Raw genomic sequence first — 19,972 nt, forward strand, 5'->3', positions numbered from 1 at the left:
TAATTTCTAATATTTTTTATTAAAATTTAATAATTTTTATTTTTTATCATTTTTTGTCACATGACACGTTGTGGTTGTGCCACATGATGGCTTTAATTGAAAAAAAATTAGGGGCGGTTAACTTTAATGATCAACTGTTAAAGTTAACAGTCAAAAGTCATTTTTGATGCATTTTGGCAGATCAAGTACCTAATTGAGTGGAAAAAAAAAAGCAGAGGCTTAATTGCTTTTTTTTGAAAAAGTTTGAGGGCTTTTTTTTTATGCATTTTGAAAGTCTAAGTACCCAATTGAGTGCAAAAAATAAAAAGCAATGGCTTAATTACTTTTTTTTTTTGAAAAAGTTTGTAGGTTTTTTACACCATTAAGCCATTAATAAAAGATTTAATTAAGTTGGTGTCATGAATTAATCGGGTACTAATTTAGTTAAGAAATTATTAATATAACCATTTTTTTAAATAAACATTATTATCGTGGACCAATTCAGTTAAAAAATTATTAATATACCCTTTTATTAAATGAGTATTATTATTATTTTCATTATCTTTTTATCTTTCCATATTTCTATATAGTTTTTAAATAAAAGAACTACAAACTAACATGTTTAAAGATTGAACCTGTATTTAATGAAATTATAAACAAATTCTTTATCACCACACCAATAATAATTTTTTAGTAAATTAAAAAAAATAACTTTTAACATAAATCTTCTCTCTCACCAAATTTGTGTATCTATCTATACCATTATTTAAGCTCCCGACTGAGTTGGTGTCACCCTCAATTGGGTCACCAACTCGGTTAGAAAAATTATGGAAATGTCATTTCATATTTTTTAAAAAAAATTATAATTTTTAGGGCACTTGAGTCTTTTTATTGAAAAAGTAATAAAAATATAGGATTTTTACCTAAATAATATAAAAAAATAATTAATTACGAAAAAGATATAGAAAACAAGTTAATTACGAAAATAGGCATTTGCTAGTGCTCTATGGTGCAGCGTGGCAAATCGGCGCACCAGATTGAAATGTGATGACCTAAAATATTGATGGACCTGATATGTAAATTTTCCGTTTTGTTTGGCAGGTGGAAAAAGGGCCTTAAGGGTGGCGGCACCAAATTTTAAATGGATAAATTCTTCATAAGCCCCCTTATTTATTATTTTCTTCATAAACCCTTTTTTTATTATTTGCTTCATATATAATTCACAGTTTCATACTCAATGCAATTCAACCACACAACTGCACTCTTTTGGGTCATTATTTCATTTGTTCTCAAACCCCAGCTTCAAGCCTTGAATTACAAACAAAAACATAACTTGACAATGGAGAGCCATTTTGATTAGGGGCCATAACAAGAGTAGTTTCTTTATGTAAAAACCAGCCTTGTTACAGAATACCTCAGGAAAGTGCTACCCCTAGAACTGCAAAATAAATGTAAGTATGTAACTTCCCTATAGGGTCACTGATGTATATTTTAAAAATGAAGAGATGCATTCAAGGCTAATTATCCCCCTACCAAAGGCATATATAATTGATCCACTCATCTCAGCAAAAAATAAAATGACTGCAATGGACTTACATAATTGTTGTTATGACATGATATGCGAAAGCAACATTGATGCTTGCATAGGGCAAGACACCTTCCTAGTTCTTAGGCTCAAAGTGGCGTAACAAAAGTTATGCCAAAACCAGGGATTTAAATAGCGGTCCGTTACCGAAATAGCGGCCGTTATATAGCGGTAACGGCACCGTCCGAAACCACTACTGCCGAAACCCGCTATACCCGCAATACACAATAAGTAATGTAAAATTCACGACCGCGATACCTGTAATGACCGCAATAGCATCCGTTATGTCCGCAACCGCGATAAACGCAATGCGACCGAAAACGCGACCGCGACCGCAATTTAAATCCCTGGCCAAAACACGTAGTGCCAGGCACAAAATCATGAAAGTAGGTTGAATTGCATGGAGTATGAAACTGTGAATTACATATGAAGCAAATAATAAAAAAGGGGTTTATGAAGAAAATAATAAATTAGGGGGGCTTATGAAGGAATTTATCCATTTAAAGTTTGGTGCCGCCAGGGGTTTTTTCAGCTGCCAACCAAAACAGAAAATTTGTATATCAGGCCCCTCAATATTTTAGGTCATCACATTTAAGTCTAGTGCCGTCAAATTTTTAGGCAAAACCGTCAGAACACTGTAGCAAAGGCCTATTTTCGTAATTAATTTTTTTATACATTTTTTGTAATTAATTATTATTTTTATATTATTTAGATAAAAGACCCAAAAATATATCTACGGTGGGATTTGAACCAAATTAATTGCAGTAGTAAAACATTTTAAATTTATTATATACATTTTATTAACATACATATTTTATGTCCTATTATTAATTAATTTTAAATAATATATTTTATTAAACTTTCCAGAATGGAATTGATATTTTGTTAATGTACGGACTCTCTTGAACCCAATATTATTACACTTCGGAGTTGTTTTTCTATCTGATGCAAAAATTGGGTTTACTTTACTGCATAAAAGAACAACCACGATGAAACATGTTTCTCTTTTTTAGGTGAGCTAACATCTGTGTTTCTCATATGTATGTGTTTGTTTCTCTCCATTTGCCTTTCTTTTGTGTAAACACGTATATGTTTATGTGTGCACTTCTGAATAAAGAATTAAATACAACATATGGCATAAGGTTTTAATTATAGAAAAAACCAAGATACATAACTTGTGTGGATGACAAATTCAAATTGATCATGTGCCTCCTCTAAAACCACCCTAAATTTAGCCATGGATTTTCAGCTTTGATGTCCCACTGACCCCATACCAGCTTTACTTGGTATTCGATCAGGCCTCATTTGCTCATCAGCTGCATCTCCAAGGACGAACATATATAGTAATATGCCACAAAGACATTTGAGTACCAGAAAAAAGTAATGAAATAGAAGAGAGGGTATAACGACATTAATTTAATATTCTTGTTATCTAAATCTTCATCTGTTCTTGGAAGACCTTCATAGCAGAAGCTGGCAATCCTAAAAGAACATTTATGCTTTTCCTCTCTTTGCCGTGAGATAAGAACAAGATTACTTCCTTCTCCGGCAGTGCAACTGGTCCTGATAGAACAGGCTCTCCCCATCCGAAATCTGTAGTGTGGAAAGATAGCCTAGACCATGTGGTGATGAGGAGGGTTGATGACAAAGATGGTCTAGCTCTTGTCACCTCGAAGTAATCTATGGCTGACCTCATATAATCATCCGTAACCATCTTAATTGCGTCCTGAATCAGCCCCACAGCATGTGAAAGTGGCTTCTCTAATAACTCACCTGCTTGGCTTATGGAATTTGTCAATACTATGCCATTGCCGAAGTAGCCTTTTGGTAGAGGTGGATTGAACTTAGGCCTGCCATCAACGGCAAAGAGAAGCTTGGTTTGTTGGTCAGGCAGCATGTTAAGTGCCTTGGTGCGAGCCCTCCACACGAATGCCGAAAGAGCTTCGAAAGTTGTGCATTTTTCAAGAGCCCCGTTTCCCATAGCGTCTTTCTTTAGTTTCTCAAGTTTCTCAGGCTCGAAACAGAAAGATCTATAAAGCATTTCATCTTTGTAAAGCTCATTAGTGTTGGACTTGTCCTCTATTTCAGCAAATTCCTGATGCAGGTGCTCTATCTTAGGTTGGCTTCTAGCTTTCAGAATGGCTCTGTCGGAGAATGGAGGGATACTTAGCTGCAAACCTCGTGCGGTTTCACCCCATGAATTGACAAACTCCATAGCACCAATGCCATCAAACATGCAATGGTTCATGCACAGTCCAAGCACAAATCCCCCGCATTGGAACTTGGTCACCTGAATTAAATTTTCACATGAGTATTGGAAATAATTCAATGTTGAGTACAAAGTACAATAGACTAGACTTTGTAATTAATCTACATACCTGAGCCACTAGAAGTGGCATCTCTAGTATACTTTTTGCACCAGGAATGTCATAAACCAACTTCCCAAGACTCTCAGGATCAGGCTTTGTTATGTCACCAATCTCCTCCATCTTACAGTTAGCTTCGGCTTCAACAAAGACAGCCCCTTCTCCGGTGCAGTCAACAATCAGTTTCCCTTCCGAGCTGATTGTTAGCCGCCCAGCAAGGGGATAGTAATGGGAAAGAACCTTCCTTAAAGCATCCTTGATCACTTGAGCAGCATTTCCATTCCCTTTCTTGTCTGACTTAAAGCAATATATGGTGCGAACAATCACTGCAATGTTTTGGTCAAGGTTGGAGAGAAAGTAAAGACCCTTTTCCGTGTCTTCAGCGGGATAAACCAGGGTCGGCTCTCCTTGCTTCACACTAAGCAGGGACACTTTGCCATTGGACTTCTCCATTATAGCACAACCTTCAATAGTTTCTACACCCTAAATCATAAATAAGAAATATGATCAGACGATATATCTATTAAACTGAGAAACGAAACTAAGCATATCTAATGGATATGAATGCAGAAACCCAGTATTCTGAGGAAACAAACCATGTGAAAAAGCTGGAGGAGAGTAATGAGATATTAAGTTTGCAGAGTAAACTAAAGAAAATTGTCAGGTCTCGGAGCAGGAAATTGCAGTAACCAAAAACTAGAAAAATATTGGAACGAGGATTGTAGTAGCTCGATGTCAGTCACAACTTTGTAATGGTATGAATGAATTTGTTAGATATATATATAAGGGAAATTTTAAGACCCGGAGTCACAATTTTAATTTTACTTGTTAAAGGAAATGAAAATGACATGAAAATGCATGTGGCTGCGGTTCATTGGAGTTGGCACAGCTGAAAATAAATGAAAATGATATGAAAAGGGATTGGAGCTGGCTAAGGCTGGAAATGGTGGGGAAAACTAGTAAGATATGTGTATAAAGGTACGTTTCTTGCACTGAAGATATTGGTTTTGGTCCATATGGGTTGGGGGTAGGCCACTGGTTAAGGGACCTAACACACCAGACGGAGGAGTCTGTCTACTACGACTGGACTTTGGTTGGTGGGGTTGGCATCCCAATTTTTATTCACTCTTCATCTTATGTACCTCCTGTTCTTTTGCATCACTCTTTTTTTTTTTTTAAATATTAATATTATCTTTTTATTTTTTAAATATAAAATATACAAAAATCGTTTATCAAAATATTTTTTAAAAAGAAAAAATCTCACCATTAATGATGAGATCTTTAGAACATTATTTGGGTGACCTCACTTGGTGGCAGGGTCGTCCTTAATCTTATAAAAAAACCTTTGTAAATGCGCAGCCCCTTCGACCTTTTTAATTAATTTTTTATTTAAATTTTACTTATAAAAAAAATTTATGAGTTTTTGTTGATGGGAAGAAATTTTTGAAGTGTTATTTTGTTTGAGTTAATAGACCTTTTAATGAATTGGTATTATTTTTAGATTGTGTCAAGACTTGTCTCTCATCTTCGATAAAAGTCTTGAAAGGTTTATGATGAGGAGCACCTCAAGGCATTGGGTCGTGAGCACATGACCATCTACCATGAAAATGCAAATAACTCATAGTGAGGATTTGAACTCTTGCCCTTTATATAGCACTAAGGAGCCTTAATGCCTTAAGATGCTTTCTCTCTGTGAACCTTTCAAAGTAATCAGTGGAGGCGAGAGACAAAATCTTGGTATGATATAGGGACAATATTGACTCATTGAGAGGTCCGTTAGTTAATGATACTTCAAATATATTTTTTTAAAGAGTTTGACCAACTCTCAACAAGTTTAAAATCAAAAGGGTCGTCACTTCGAGAGTTTGTGAAAAATACATTTAAACTTGTCTAAACCTATCTCTAATTTTTCAGCTTGTTGAAACTCAAATATTAATTTGATAATTAACATATTTTACCTTAAGAAAAATTGTTTTCGAAGCATAAGAAAAATCGGAGAATTTAGACAAAATATGAGGCCAGAAAAATGGACTTGAATCAAACTTAAGGTCTACTTTCTATATAGGTCAGACCTAGGGCAAGAATTTGGCTCAAGTTTGACCCAACTCGACCTGAATATTATGTTATAAAACAATAGTATATTAATTATACAAAATAAATAATAATTATATATAATTATATTAATATTAATATTAAATAACTAATGCAATAACAATTAAATCCACGACCAAAACCTAAAAAAAATTTAATCAACTAAACCCAACCTAAAATATAAAATTTTAAAAATTATATTTAGTACAATAAAATGCTTATTATACTTATTTATGTTTTTTTTAATATAATAAAACATTTACTATATTTATGGTAGGATTTTTTAATATAAATACTTTTTAATGTGTTGAAAAATTTTTATCTTAGTCTTTTTTTAGTGGATTTAGTGTAATATATTTTTTAAAAATTTTAATTTTAAATTAAATTTCATCTAAAAAAGTCAAATATGGACAAGTCGGGCCAAGCTCGAATTTACTTTTCTTAAATCGAGCCAGATTTAAGCAAAAAAAAATACATTTTTCAGACCAAACCCGAACTTATAAAAGTGATCTAAATATTCCAAAAACACCTCTAATAAAAAAAACATATCAGCTTCTAGAGAGGAGAAAATTTTTGAGATAGGTGAGATCAGTTCAACAAATTGTTTATTCATACTGATTTTTTTTCCTTTAACAAATAATTTAAGTAAAACTGGCCACGTAGACCATCATTTTGAATTAAGTTACTTTAATGTATTTATAATATATTTAAAATTTTAATGATAATTCAAACTACTCTCATGCTAAAATTTTTGTTATAATAATATATTTCTTTTTCATGGTAATATTTTTTATGGATAAATTTTATTTAAAATTATATTTCAATCATTAAATTATTACAATTTTCATATTTACGGAAGAGAGAGGAGAGCAATGAAGATATGGGATTCTTTTTCTTTCATTTAAGTTTGGGTTCCATTGTTGCACGAAGGCAGAAAAAAATTATCAGTTAATTTTATAATTATTTTTTAAAATTTTTTACATATATTTTTTGAAGTTTAATTTTTTTATAATTTATATACTAATTCTTTTAAATGTTTTTATATTTTTATTCAATTTTAACATTTTATATAGTTAATTTTTTTTTTTAAGTTTTAAGATTTTTTTATAAATTTTAGTTATAAGAAATTTTTCAAAAGTAACAAAATAGCTACTAATCCTTTAAATCAATAGGCCATGTCATCTCTTGATAGAAGTTACCGTACGGGTGACCAAAGTGTAACAATCTAAAAATTATGTAACTAAAACGTAATTTTAAACAAAATTTAGGAACATATAATAAGAGAACAAATATAAAAATATGATCACTTATAAGTACTAAATTGTAATTGCTTACTCTATCATAATTCTAAATGGTAATTATATAAGTTACACCAAATCTATATTTATGTTATAGGTATTATTTACTAAATTATTTTTAAAAAATAATATTTTATTTAAATTTAAGTAATTCTTTCATCATTATAGGTTAAATCATTTTTATGTTAGGGTTAAGTGATTTTAAGTTGTTGTCTTTTTATGATAAAATTAAATTAAATCGTATTTGAACTGATCATATCATATATTTTTTTATTCGAATCAAAGTTAATATATCAAATCAACACTTTAAAAAGATAAAATTAGTAATAATAAAATCTTTGGCCTTAGTGTGAATATTGTTATGGCGGCTTGCATTCTTAAAATAAGCTAGAGATCTTTGGAAACCACATATTTAGAACATAGATATGTGTTTAAAAATAACATATAATAAATAATAAAACATTAAAATTGTATGCTTTGGTTGAGTAGTAAATTTAATATTTTACCGACCTAATTTGTGCGGATTCAAATCCCATATAAGCATATTTGTTTTGGTTTTTGTTAAAATGAAAAGACTAAAATATCATCGAATAGTATGATTTATTTTTTAATTACGAGGGAATATTTATTTAATTTCCTAACTGGGTTGGTATCTAGAATTTTATTAATAATTTAAAAAGGTAGTAATAATATATTTAATCTTCTAAAATCTTAGGCCTTAAAAAAGTCTTAAAATAGAACCCTATGTGATGGCCTAATGGTCAAGAGTGTTCACCGCCCTAGATGTGACCTAAGCTCGAGTCGCGCTAGTTGGCAGTCACGTTGGTTGCTCGAACTATACTCTGTTATTGTAATTCACAAAAAAAAAAAAAGTTGTCTAACTGCTTCCAAGGAGTGATGGCTATAATATTTTTCTCATAGGGTATTGTTTGATAGCATTAACTAAGAATCGGAACTGGTCAACTAAGCAAATAAGTATTGTTTTTAGACAACAAGTTCGTTGAGATGTTGCCATCCATCCTCAACCAACATACCTAAACTAAACATTGAACAAGTCTGGTTCCAAGCTTTATCCACAAGACTTGAATTCGAAATTTTACCGAGTTGAACCAATAGAGATGTCACTTGGTCTTTCATCATAAACATGTTTCTACATATAGACAACAATCATGTTAACCTAATGCAGTTGAGGTATATAAAATCATCTCTCATAAACACTACCAATCAAAAGAATCTTTCCAATACCAACATCAACTTCCAAAACAACTCTTTCTATTACGATTTGGATAGCATGAATTTTGAATTAAATAATATCAAAATTTGGATGCTACAACACACATATAGTGTAGATTGTAGAAGCATAACAAGTTAGAGCATGAGTTGCAGATTGCAGTTAGGCTGCTGCTGCTGTAGGATTAGATCAAGTCCCAAACTCCAATTACAGAAGCCTAAGATGTGTAGTATCATTCAACTGTTTTATCTGCCACCCAGTTTTCCAAGAATGCTGCAGAACAGTCACGGAAGAGTCTTCTATGCAGATCTTATGTGACATTATGGGGCTGCACCCAAGGAGGGCCGTGATGAGGCATTTAATCGGCAGGGAATGTGTAAAAATGCCAACACAAGAGGAGGCTGAGGAGGTGTTGGTGCAGGGAAGAGAGGAAGTCCTGACAGTTAAGTTAGGAAGGCCAGGCTGACTATTGGCTACCCGAGGAGACATTTCATCGTCAGCATCGTGTTCGATCATATCCGACACAGTTTTTAGCCTGCTCTTACCAGATTTCTTCTTTGGTTGTCCATGAACTGAGTTGTTTTGAGCACGGGTGCTGTGGTTTGTAGATCGTCGACTCTCATTTTGGTGTAAGAAGAATTCAGATCTGAACTTTTCAGGAAGACCAAGGACTTTCCCATTCAAGAACTGAATCATTCGAAATTCCAGTTGTCTGAGAGATTCTCCAGCAGGTGCAGAAAATTCATGTTGGTATCTTTCCCTTAGACTCAAAACTTCAGGTGTATATATTTCTGATCTGATGCACCCTTCCCAGTGCCCCATATTCAAATCCATAAGTGCATCAGAGGATTGTATCTTTGCTTCTGCAACATTCATCTCCTGCATGATTTTAAAAGATGTGAAAAAGTAGTTAAGTTTATCAAAATGGGAATGCATGAATCTCACCTTATATAATCATAAATCATGCATGCGGAACCTGTGTATTCGCAGTCATTAATCTTTATTAACTTTGCACACATCAGAGAACCAATCCCTTCCTAGCACATAACCTCACTCTGTTGTTTGATCACTACTTCAAACAGGCATCATATATACTATATCGATCCCGATAAAGAAGTTGTATATCAATAGATAGATTTGATTCTCTTCTTTCTCAGTTTGCTCAGGGAATATTCTTATATCGAAGAAAATAACAATTAAAGCCTGAAATTTTCCTTCTAATTAAACGATTCTATAACCCTCTCTTACTTGAATTTAAAAAAGAGGCATTTACCTGACAGACATAAAGAGCCATCGATCTAGCCCGATCCAAGGGAGAGCAATAGATGGCATCAAACCTGATCCCTTGAGAATGTAGGAACACAGCCAATGCCCTGGCTTGGCGTTTCCCATTAGAGGTCATAGCGGCAGCATCATATCTTCCACCCACAATATCAGGCCTCAAATCCAGCTCACTCTCTCCATGGTTGATCAAATAAACCTCGATCAGCATGCGATCGTCATCCGAGGGAAAATTGCGGGAGAAAACCGGAGGTGGACCAAACGCATTGAAAGGGTCCCACGCTTTGGGTGAGGGACCCATCCGAGGAGTACCAAATGAAGAAAGCTGGGGAGAAAGGGGGGATGTGGATGCATGGCGAGGTGACATTTCGGGTTCTTGTTCGACCACTTCCTTGACCAAGCCATTGTTTTGGGGTACCCTCATCTTGGATCTTACTTCATTGTTGTCTTGTTCTTCCTCGTCTTCATCTTCTTCTTGTCCGACTACATGTTGGGATTCGGTGGAGCCCATTTTCGAGTAGGTTGTTGTAATGATCTGAAACAGGAAGAGAAGATGGACTGGAGGGGGTCGTCGATTTGAAACAAATACATGGAGCTGGAGTTATTGTTGGATGGGTCGGGTGACGGTTTTTTAATTTGATTTTTACTTCTTTTTTTTTTTGAAAAGTGATTATTACAATTAATATTTTCTTTTTCTATAAAGTGTAGGTATTATTTTCACAATCGAACCAGTTAAGTCACCAGTTTATTGGTTCAGTTGATTTATTCGGGTTAATTAAATAAATTGTTAAAAATTTCTAATAATAAAAACTTAGTTCAATCGATTTATATTAATATATAAATCAACTGGTTTAATGCCTTTCTCCAAGTTAGTCTCCAGATTCTTGGTTCGATTGGTCGATCCAATCTAATTCAAATAACCTTGAATAGAGAAAAAAGTTATCCATATACCAAGATTTGAAGTAAACCAAATTTGTAAAAAAAAATACACAAACACAAACTTTTTATGATACAATATTAAGGATAAGGAATAATATAGTTTTACAAAAATTCTAACCACTGATTTATTACAACATATTAATTTTGGAATTATTTATCATTTCAGTTTTCATTTGAAGTTTTCAACTAAAAATGTCATCTATTCCTCCCCTTATTTTAGACATGTATATCATTAAAGGAATTTGGAGATGGTTTAGCTTTAGAGGAGGAAAAAGGTTATTATATAAATAATTACTTAAAATATTATTAGTTTATAATTAATTTAATAAAAATAATCATAATTAGTAAAAATTCACGATTGACCATAATAAAATAAATAATAGGTATTATTTTATTTTAATAAAACATATATTATAGTTTATTTATGGAGTGTGACTTGTGAGGTTATATACTACATAACACTCAGTAAAAGACACTTTAAATTAATTAAATTGATTAACAACAATTTATTTATATTAATATTAATATAAAAATTTTCAAGAAAACAATCAATTAAGGAACCATACTTTAATAAAGACTTCAATATTGATCCTAATAAATATATTTTTTGTCGATTGAGTCTCAGCTTGATTAGCATCGATACTATTGCCAGTGTAGAAATACATGAGTTCGAATGTATTAAAGTACATTATCTTCCTATTTAAGGGTTTGAGAGGGGCTATGAATAATTTTAGACATTCTATCAATAAAAATCAGATATGATGAGATTAACGTTCATTTCGAATCTGGCACTCTCATTTCCGATCCCAAATTTTCTTTCCGTATTGGGCCTCACAAACCAAGGTTTTGATCGCTCTTGGAAACAAATCATTAACTGATGCTCCCTTCAAGTTTCTAGATTTGGTTTAACCGGCCTTGAGGTTTGAAACTTTTGCAATCATGCAATGGATTACTATTATGCAGTAGCTTTCTATCTTTTATAAAGTACAATTGTGACTACAACCAAACAATTTGTTATGATTCCTGTACCTGGTAATCAGGATATTGCGTTTGATCCCACCAAGTCACTTAACTATAAAGTTGTATGTCTCGACATTTGGGATGAACCAGACTCGAGCTATAGGACCAAACAGATCGAAATATACTCATATCAGACTCCTTCTTGGAGACTCTCCGGTAAGTCTTTCATTGCCCAAATCCACATGGAATTTGATGGTGGGGTGTTCTGCAATGGCGCCATTCACTGGCTTAATGTATGGGGCAATACTTCTCCGTATTTCAACGTAGATGATGGAGATTTGCCGATGCCCGATGAATGGGAAGATCACCTTGGAAGGTACTGTCGATACTTTGGGGAATATATCGACCTCCAACAACTGGATTTAATGTTTATGAGGTTGAGAGTCATACATGGTATTGCATATTCCTGAAAAGGCTTCAAGAAAATTTGTGGTTTCGATGCTGATGAAAAGGGCAGTCCAAATTCGACATTACTCACCTATTCTTTGCCTGCTCACTTCATTCAAACTCTTTCTCCTCTCTGAACTTAATCTGAAGATTATAACATCCTATACTGGTTTTTCTTGTATTGTACTATTTTGCTCTGAAGCTTGAATTTCCGGAAGATAATTTTTTTAAAATATGGGGTTTTGTAAGTTTATTAATTCAGTGATCTTAATAAATTTATTTTTTAAAAGTAAATTCATTAATTTATTCCATAAATGAAACTATACCATTCAAGAAAAAATAATAATAAATATTCTTCGTAGATGGTGAATGACAAACTCCATCAACACAATAAAGACTTTAGTGTTAGCAAATAAAACATCACGACACGTCGACAATTAGCTTTATCACAACCCAAGCACAACATATCTGGAGTGTTTGCAAGCACTTAATACGATAAGAAAAACAACTCCAAATAGTCCAAGCGGCGAGCAAAAATTGATAAAAGAATCAAGCATTCACTAAACTAGAGAGTCCGACAACAAAACCATCCTTAAAATCACTTGTAAAAGTAAGGTTATATGCATAAGCAAGACAAAAAAACGTGCTATATAAGAGAAAATAAAAACTTTTAAAATTGAAAATTTATTAAACAATGGAAAAAAAACATAAAACATATTAAGAAACTGACAAAAAGCAACCAACTTTTCAAGAAAAATTATTGGTGGCTGGTGAAGTTTTAGTGAATGACAGGCGCCATCATCTGTCTATCATAACTTGTGAAAACAAAGATATCCACAAAATAGATCTACAAACTGAAACGAGAGAAGACATGTAAAATGAATAAAAAGAAAAAAGAAAGAAAAGAGAGATAAGAACAAGAAAAAGACAAGTAATAACCAGTCCGGAGATTGACATCACCACTTCCAATAAATTTAAAGTTGAAAATTATGTATTTGCTACCTGTTATATATATAATTTATGTAAAAAGGATGTTTTCAGTTTTCACTTAAATTTTTATGGTTTTTTTCTTTATGTAAATTATAATTTTAGTTGTCCACATTTAATTTAAGAATAGATATTATTAGAATTAAGTGACCAGGATTCTTATTTAAATAAAATACAGTGGCAAAATAAAATAAAAGTAAAATCTCTATAGAACTATACTTCTTTTCTTTTATTTTAGAATAAGGTTTTTTAAATCTTATTAAACTCTATCTATTTGATATTAATTAGAATAAGGTGTTTCAATCTTACTACACTCCTATTAGAATATGGTTTTACAAGCCTATAAATAGACATAGTCTACTCCTCTTGTAATGATTCGAATTCGACATAGTGAATTTTCTTCTCCTCTGCCCGTGGTTTCTTCCCAAAAGGGTTTCCACGTAAAAATCTGTGTGCTCTTTATTTTTATTTCTCTTTTCCTTGTGATATATTGTCATTACCGATATTCTATTTTTACAAATTGGTATCCGAGCTTCTGGGTTGTTCATCTCAATCATGGTAATGGCGTCTTTGAAGTATAAAATTTCGCTGTTGGATCGCAACACCAGACTAGCGTTGTGGCAGATAAAGATGCATGTAGTTCTTACACAGATGGACTTAAAGGAAGCTCTGCTAGGGGTAGATAAGATGCCTTCAACATTGACGGAGGAAGAGAAGAAGCTCAAGGATCGAAAGGCATTAATACAGTTACATTTGCATTTGTCTAACGAAATTTTACAGGATGTGATGAAGGAGAAAACCGCCGCTAGATTATGGAAGATGTTGGAACAAATATGTATGTCGAAAACTCTAACCAGCAAACTGCATATGAAGTAGCGTCTTTATACTCATTGTTTGGAAGAAGGTGCATCTATACACGAACACTTAACAGTGTTTAAAGAAATTCTCTCAAACTCGGAGGCCATAGAGGTTCAGTATGATAAGGAAGATCTAGGGTTAATTCTACTTTGTTTTTTGCCCACGTTTTATTCAACCTTTAAAGATACGATTTTATATAGCCGCGAGTCTTTCATAGTTGATTAGGTTTTTGATTCTTTAACCTCGTATGATAAGATGAAACATCTTGTGGTTAAATTGACTCTCAGGGAGAGGGTCTCATTGTTCGTAAAAGACAAGATCGGAATGCTGATGATGATCGTAGAAGGACACAGGAATGGAATCATCGCGATAAATCTAAAGGTAGATCAAAGTCTTTAAACAGAGGTAAAACTTGTAACTTCTGCAAGAAGAAAGGGCACATTAAATCTAAGTGTTATAAGCTACAGAACAATATCAAAAGGGAGGCTGCGAATCAAAATAGAAAACAACTAGAAAATTCTAGTAAAGCTGATATTGTAGAAGACTACAACGATGGTGAACTTCTAGTCGCTTCTGTCAACAATTCTAAAGTGAGCGAGGAGTGGATCCTTGATTCGGGCTGCACCTTCCACATGAGTCCCAATCGGGATTGGTTTACAACTTACAAAACAGTGTCTGAAGGTGTTGTTTTGATGGGAAATAATGCTTATGTAGAATTGTAGGTGTTGGAACAATTAAAGTTAATGTTTGATGGAGTCGTCAGAACACTTAGTGACGTACGACATGTTCCAGAATTAAAGAGAAATTTAATTTCATTGAGTACTCTTGATTCAAAAGGGTACAAATACTCAACTGAAAGTGGGGTTTTGAAGATTTCTAAAGGTTCCCTCATTGTGATGAAAGGGTAGAGAAAGACTGTCAAGTTATATGTTTTGTAGGGTTCTACTGTTACTGGTGATGCAGTTGTCGCATCCTCTTCCTTGTTAGATGATGATATTACTAAACTTTGGCATATGCGCCTAGGGCATATAAGTGAGAATAGCATGGCAAAATTGAGCAAAAGAGGACTTCTTGATGGGTAAGGAATTTGCAAACTAAAGTTCTGTGAACACTGCGTTTTTTAGAAGCAAATTAGAGTTCGATTCACCAGAGGAATCCATAACACGAAGGGAATGTTAGAGTATATTCATTCTGATCTATGGGGGCCATCCAGAGTGCCTTCGAGAGGTGGAGCTAATTATATGCTAACTTTTATTAATGATTTTTCCAGAAAAGTATGGGCGTTCTTCCTGAAGCAGAAAAGCGATGTGTTTTCTGCATTTAAGTCTTGGAAAACTATGATTGAAAAAAAACGGGAAAACAAATAAAATACCTCCACACAGACAATGGCTTAGAGTTTTATTCTGATGAATTTAATAAACTGTGCAAGTCAGGATGAATCATGAGACACTTGACAGTTCGTCATACTCCACAGCAAAACGGCGTTGCAGAACGAATGAACAGAACGATTATGGAGAAGGTTCAATGTATGTTGTCAAATGCCAACTTACCAAAGTCATTTTGGGCCGAAGCAGCCTCTACTGCATGTTTTTTGATCAACCGATCTCCATCCATTGCCATTGAGAAAAAGTCTCTACAATAGGTATGGTCTGGTAATCCTGTTGACTATTCTAATTTAAAGATCTTTGGGTGTCCTGCGTATGCTCATGTTGATAATGGAAAATTAGAACCAAGATTCATTAAATGTGTTTTTCTTGGTTATAAAGCTGGTGTAAAATGGTATAAGTTATGGTGTCCTAAAAATAAAAAAGTTGTGATTAGCAGAGATGTTGTTTTTGATGAAACTGCTATGCTACCTAACTTATCTCTTAAAAAATTTTCCAATAAAGAAAATCAAAAGCAGGTGGAGCATCAGATTAATTCAAAATCTACAACAGAGTCGACTCCTCAAGCCAGTACAAAAATTCAAAATAGAGTTACTTCTTCACCACAATAATCTATCACCAAAAATAGCACTAGAAGAGAAATTAAACCTTTAAAGAAGTATGCCGAGGCTGATCTAGTTGCTTATGCTTTAAATGTGGCTGAAGATATAGATACAAACTAAGAGCCATCTAATTATTCTGATGCGGTTAGCTATGAAGACTAAGAAAAGTGAATGTTTATTATGCAAGAAGAGGTAGAATCACTCCACAAAAACAAAACATTGGATCTTGTGAAACTTCCTAAAGGTAAAAATGTTGTTCGTTATAAATGAGTGTTTAAAAATAAAGAAGAGACTCTAGGAGTTGAAGAACCCAGATACAAAGCAAGGCTTGTTGCAAAAGGTTACAGTAAAATTCCAGGAGTGGATTTCACAGATATGTTCTCCCCAGTTGTGAAGCATAATTCGATTCGATCTTTGCTTGGTATTGTGGTAATGCATAATTTGGAGCTTGAGCAGTTAGATGTAAAAACTGTATTTTTGCATAAAGAACTTGAGGAGGATATTTACATGCAACAACCATAGGGTTTTACAGTCTCAGAAAAAGAGGACTATGTTTGCTTGCTGAGAAAGTCCTTTTATGGTTTGAAACAGTCACCAAGACAGTGGTACAAAAGGTTTTATTCCTTTATGACTTCTCATGATTTCAAAAGAAGTAGCTTTGACAGTTGTGTTTACTTTAAGAAAAACAGTGATGGTTCTTTTATGTATCTACTCCTTTATGTTGATGACATGTTGATAGCAATGAAAGATAAAGGAGAGATAAGAAAGGTCAAAGCCCAACTAAGTTAAGAATTTGAGATGAAAGATTTGGGACCAGCAAAAAGAAGATACTTGGTCTGGAGATTCTCAGAGATAGAAAAACAAGTAAATTGTACCTAAGTCAAAAGGGGTACATTGAGAAAGTTCTTTGCAGATTCAATATACAGAATGCTAAGCCTGTTAGTACTCCTTTAGCAGCCCATTTCAGACTTTCATCGGCTTTGTCTCCACAATCAGATGATGAGATTGAGTATATGTCACATGTTTCATACTCTAGTGCAGTGGGATCTCTCATGTATGCTATAGTTTGTTCACGTCCAGATTTATCATATGCAGTCAGTACAGTTAGCAGATACATGGCGAATCTCGATAAAGAACATTGGAAGGAAGTTCAGTGGATTTTAAAATACTTACGAGGTATTACTGATGTTTGCTTACAGTTTGGAAGAACCAGAGATGGAGTCATTGGGTATGTTGATGCTGATTTTACTGGAGACCTTGATAGAAGAAAATCTCACACAGGTTATGTCTTTACAATCGAAGGTTGTGCAATCAGTTGAAAAGCCATTTTGCAAACTACAGTTGCTTTGTCTACCACTGAAGCTGAGTACATGACAATTACTGAGGCTTGTAAAGAAGCCATTTGGTTGAAGGAACTCTTTAGTGAACTCAATGAAGACCTTCAAATCAATACAGTATTTTGTGACAGTTAGAGTGCCATCTTCCTTACAAAAGATCAAATGTTTCATGAGAGAACAAAACACATTGATGTTTGGTATCATTTTGTTCAGTATCATTTTGTTCGTGATATTATTACTCGTGGTGATATTGTTGTGAGCAAAATTAGTTCTCATGAAAATCCTGCAGATATGATGACTAAGTCACTTCCTATAATCAAGTTTGAACGTTACTTAGACTTGATTGGTGTTCATTGTTGAAGTTAAACCCTTAAGGGGTTTTATGAAAGAGGTAGAGAACTTGTTCGCTGAGGGTTCACGATGAAGAACTTGTTCATTGAGAATTCGTGTCAAGGTGGAGATTGTTAGAATTAAGTGACCCGAATTCTTATTTAAATAAAATACAATGGTAAAATAAAATAAAAGTAAAATCCCTATAGAACTATACTTCTTTTATTTTATTTTAGAATAAGGTTTTTTAAACCTTATTAAACTCCATCTATTTGATATTGATTAGAATAAGGTGTTTCAATCTTACTACACTCCTATTAGAATATGGTTTTACAAGCCTATAAATAGACATAGTCTATTCCTCTTGTAATGATTCGAATTCGACATAGTGAATTTTCTTCTCTTCTGCCCGTGGTTTTTTCCCAAAAGGGTTTCCACGTAAAAATTTATGTGCTCTTTATTTTTATTTCTCTTTTTTTGTGATATATTGTCATTACCGATATTCTATTTTTACAAATTGGTACTCGAGCTTTCGGGTTGTTCATCTCAATCATGGTAATGGCGTCTTTAAAGTATGAAATTTCGCTGTTGGATCGCAACACCAAATTCGCGTTGTGGCAGATAAAGATGTAGGCAGTTTTTGCACAGATGGACTTAAAGGAAGCTCTACTAGGGGTAGATAAGATGCCTTCAACATTGACGGAGAAAAAGAAGAAGGCAAGGATCGAAAGGCGTTAACACAGTTACATCTGCATTTGTCTAACGAAATTTTACAGGACGTGATGAAGGAAAAGATCGCCGCTAGATTTTGGAAGATGTTGGAACAAATATGTATGTCAAAAACTCTAACCAGCAAGCTGCATATGAAGTAGCGTCTTTATACTCATCGTTTGGGGGAAGGTGCATCTGTGCATGAACACTTAACAGTGTTTAAAGAAATTCTCTCAAACTTGGAGGTCATAGACATAATTTATTCCTCTTGTAATGATTCGAATTCGACATAGTGAATTTTTTTCTTCTCTGCCCGTGGTTTTTTCTCAAAAGGGTTTTCACGTAAAAATCTGTGTTCTTTATTTTTATTTCTCTTTTCTTTGTGATATATTGTCATTACCGATATTTTATTTTTTTACAGATATGAATATCTTTTTAAATTTTAGTTGCTCAACCCATCTATCTTTTTTTTTTAATCATTTTTCGGTTCTTGTCATTTGAATTATCGGCCATCAATAGTAGGGTGAGAGGAGGTAAGCCTTTTTTTTCCTTTTTGTCCTCTCTATTACTAAACTCGTTATAGCTCATTTTCATCTACCCTATTACTGCAAATTTAGGGAGACAAATGTTTGGGAGTATGATTCGGTACTTTTCAACGAAACCCAAGCCGAAAATGAAGCCAATCGAATTGAAAACGCCGCCAGAGCAAACGCAGACCATAACCAGAGTCATCTTTGACATTCTCAAGGAGCATGGGTCCCTCACTGTCGTTGATACTTGGGAACGAGTAGATTATAATGTGTATTCATTGTGTATCTATATTTGCTGTTTCCAATTCTAATTAAGCCAAGCCCAAGAGTGAAGTAAGGGCAGTGCAGTTTTATTGTTGCATAATTTCGAAGTCCTAAATTCCATGCATTATTGTCTTCTTCATGCTTTGCTTGCCTGTGCTCTGCATAGTGGAGTAGAAATGTGTTTATGAGTTCAGGAGGTTGGATTGAGAGGACTTACAAGCAAGAGGGCACATGAAGATCGTGCTGAGGTGGATGAGAGAGAGAAAAGATTAGGCTAATACGCAACCATGTGGGGCCTAACAAATAATTTCTGTATACAACTTTGTTCACTAAACCAAGCATCAACCAAACGAGCTGTCAATAACTCCTCAGCTTCTACAACTAGTTTTCCAGTCTGCAATACCACCGGCTTCAAGACATGTATTGTTTATTGCACCACAGTAATACAATTGTTCTGTTGTCATGTTGTGGAAACTTTACTCTCTTCTTCCCATATATTTTCGATTTTATTACTCATTATCATTTCCACCATTCAAACAGCTCTATAATCAGTTTGAATTCTCATGGATTGTGCGTCCTTGGATCTCTTTCTTATTAAAATGCCCATGACAGGTTTAAACTGGGAACATGATGTCAAACAAGGACTTCAGCAATGCAAGCCTTTTCACAGTCTACACCAGTAAATAATTCACAGGTGTGCCATGGATTTACCTGACCTTTAAATTCTGAGAAGGAAGAATTAGAACATGCAATTGAAGTCTCCAATTACAGTACCCTCTAGTTCCGTGAAA

At 33.8% G+C, this 19,972-nt stretch overlaps 2 protein-coding genes across 2 annotated transcripts; both read right to left on the bottom strand.

Annotated features, from left to right (window-relative positions):
- Positions 1 to 2,683: 2,683 nt before the first annotated feature.
- Positions 2,684 to 4,689, bottom strand: LOC107914176 (omega-hydroxypalmitate O-feruloyl transferase). The gene is made up of 3 exons (XM_016842972.2): positions 4,527 to 4,689; positions 3,943 to 4,413; positions 2,684 to 3,854 (listed from the first exon to the last, which is right to left on the bottom strand). The coding sequence occupies exons 1-3, from the start codon at positions 4,527 to 4,529 to the stop codon at positions 2,997 to 2,999; spliced, it is 1,332 nt and encodes a 443-aa protein (XP_016698461.2). The 5' UTR covers positions 4,530 to 4,689; the 3' UTR covers positions 2,684 to 2,996.
- Positions 4,690 to 8,532: 3,843 nt separating this feature from the next.
- Positions 8,533 to 10,603, bottom strand: LOC107914177 (uncharacterized). The gene is made up of 2 exons (XM_016842973.2): positions 9,824 to 10,603; positions 8,533 to 9,429 (listed from the first exon to the last, which is right to left on the bottom strand). The coding sequence occupies exons 1-2, from the start codon at positions 10,340 to 10,342 to the stop codon at positions 8,758 to 8,760; spliced, it is 1,191 nt and encodes a 396-aa protein (XP_016698462.1). The 5' UTR covers positions 10,343 to 10,603; the 3' UTR covers positions 8,533 to 8,757.
- Positions 10,604 to 19,972: the final 9,369 nt, after the last annotated feature.

This window comes from Gossypium hirsutum, chromosome D10 (genome assembly GCF_007990345.1).
Source record: "Gossypium hirsutum isolate 1008001.06 chromosome D10, Gossypium_hirsutum_v2.1, whole genome shotgun sequence".
Taxonomy (NCBI): domain Eukaryota; kingdom Viridiplantae; phylum Streptophyta; class Magnoliopsida; order Malvales; family Malvaceae; genus Gossypium; species Gossypium hirsutum.

Coding starts and splice junctions, on each gene's coding strand:
- LOC107914176 (XM_016842972.2), bottom strand. Junction 3,855..3,942: donor TGCCACTTCTAGTGGCTCAG/GTATGTAGATTA, acceptor AATTTAATTCAG/GTGACCAAGTTCCAATGCGG.
- LOC107914177 (XM_016842973.2), bottom strand. CDS start 10,342: ATGGGCTCCACCGAATCCCAACATGTAGTCGGACAAGAAGAAGATGAA. Junction 9,430..9,823: donor TGGCTCTTTATGTCTGTCAG/GTAAATGCCTCT, acceptor AAAATCATGCAG/GAGATGAATGTTGCAGAAGC.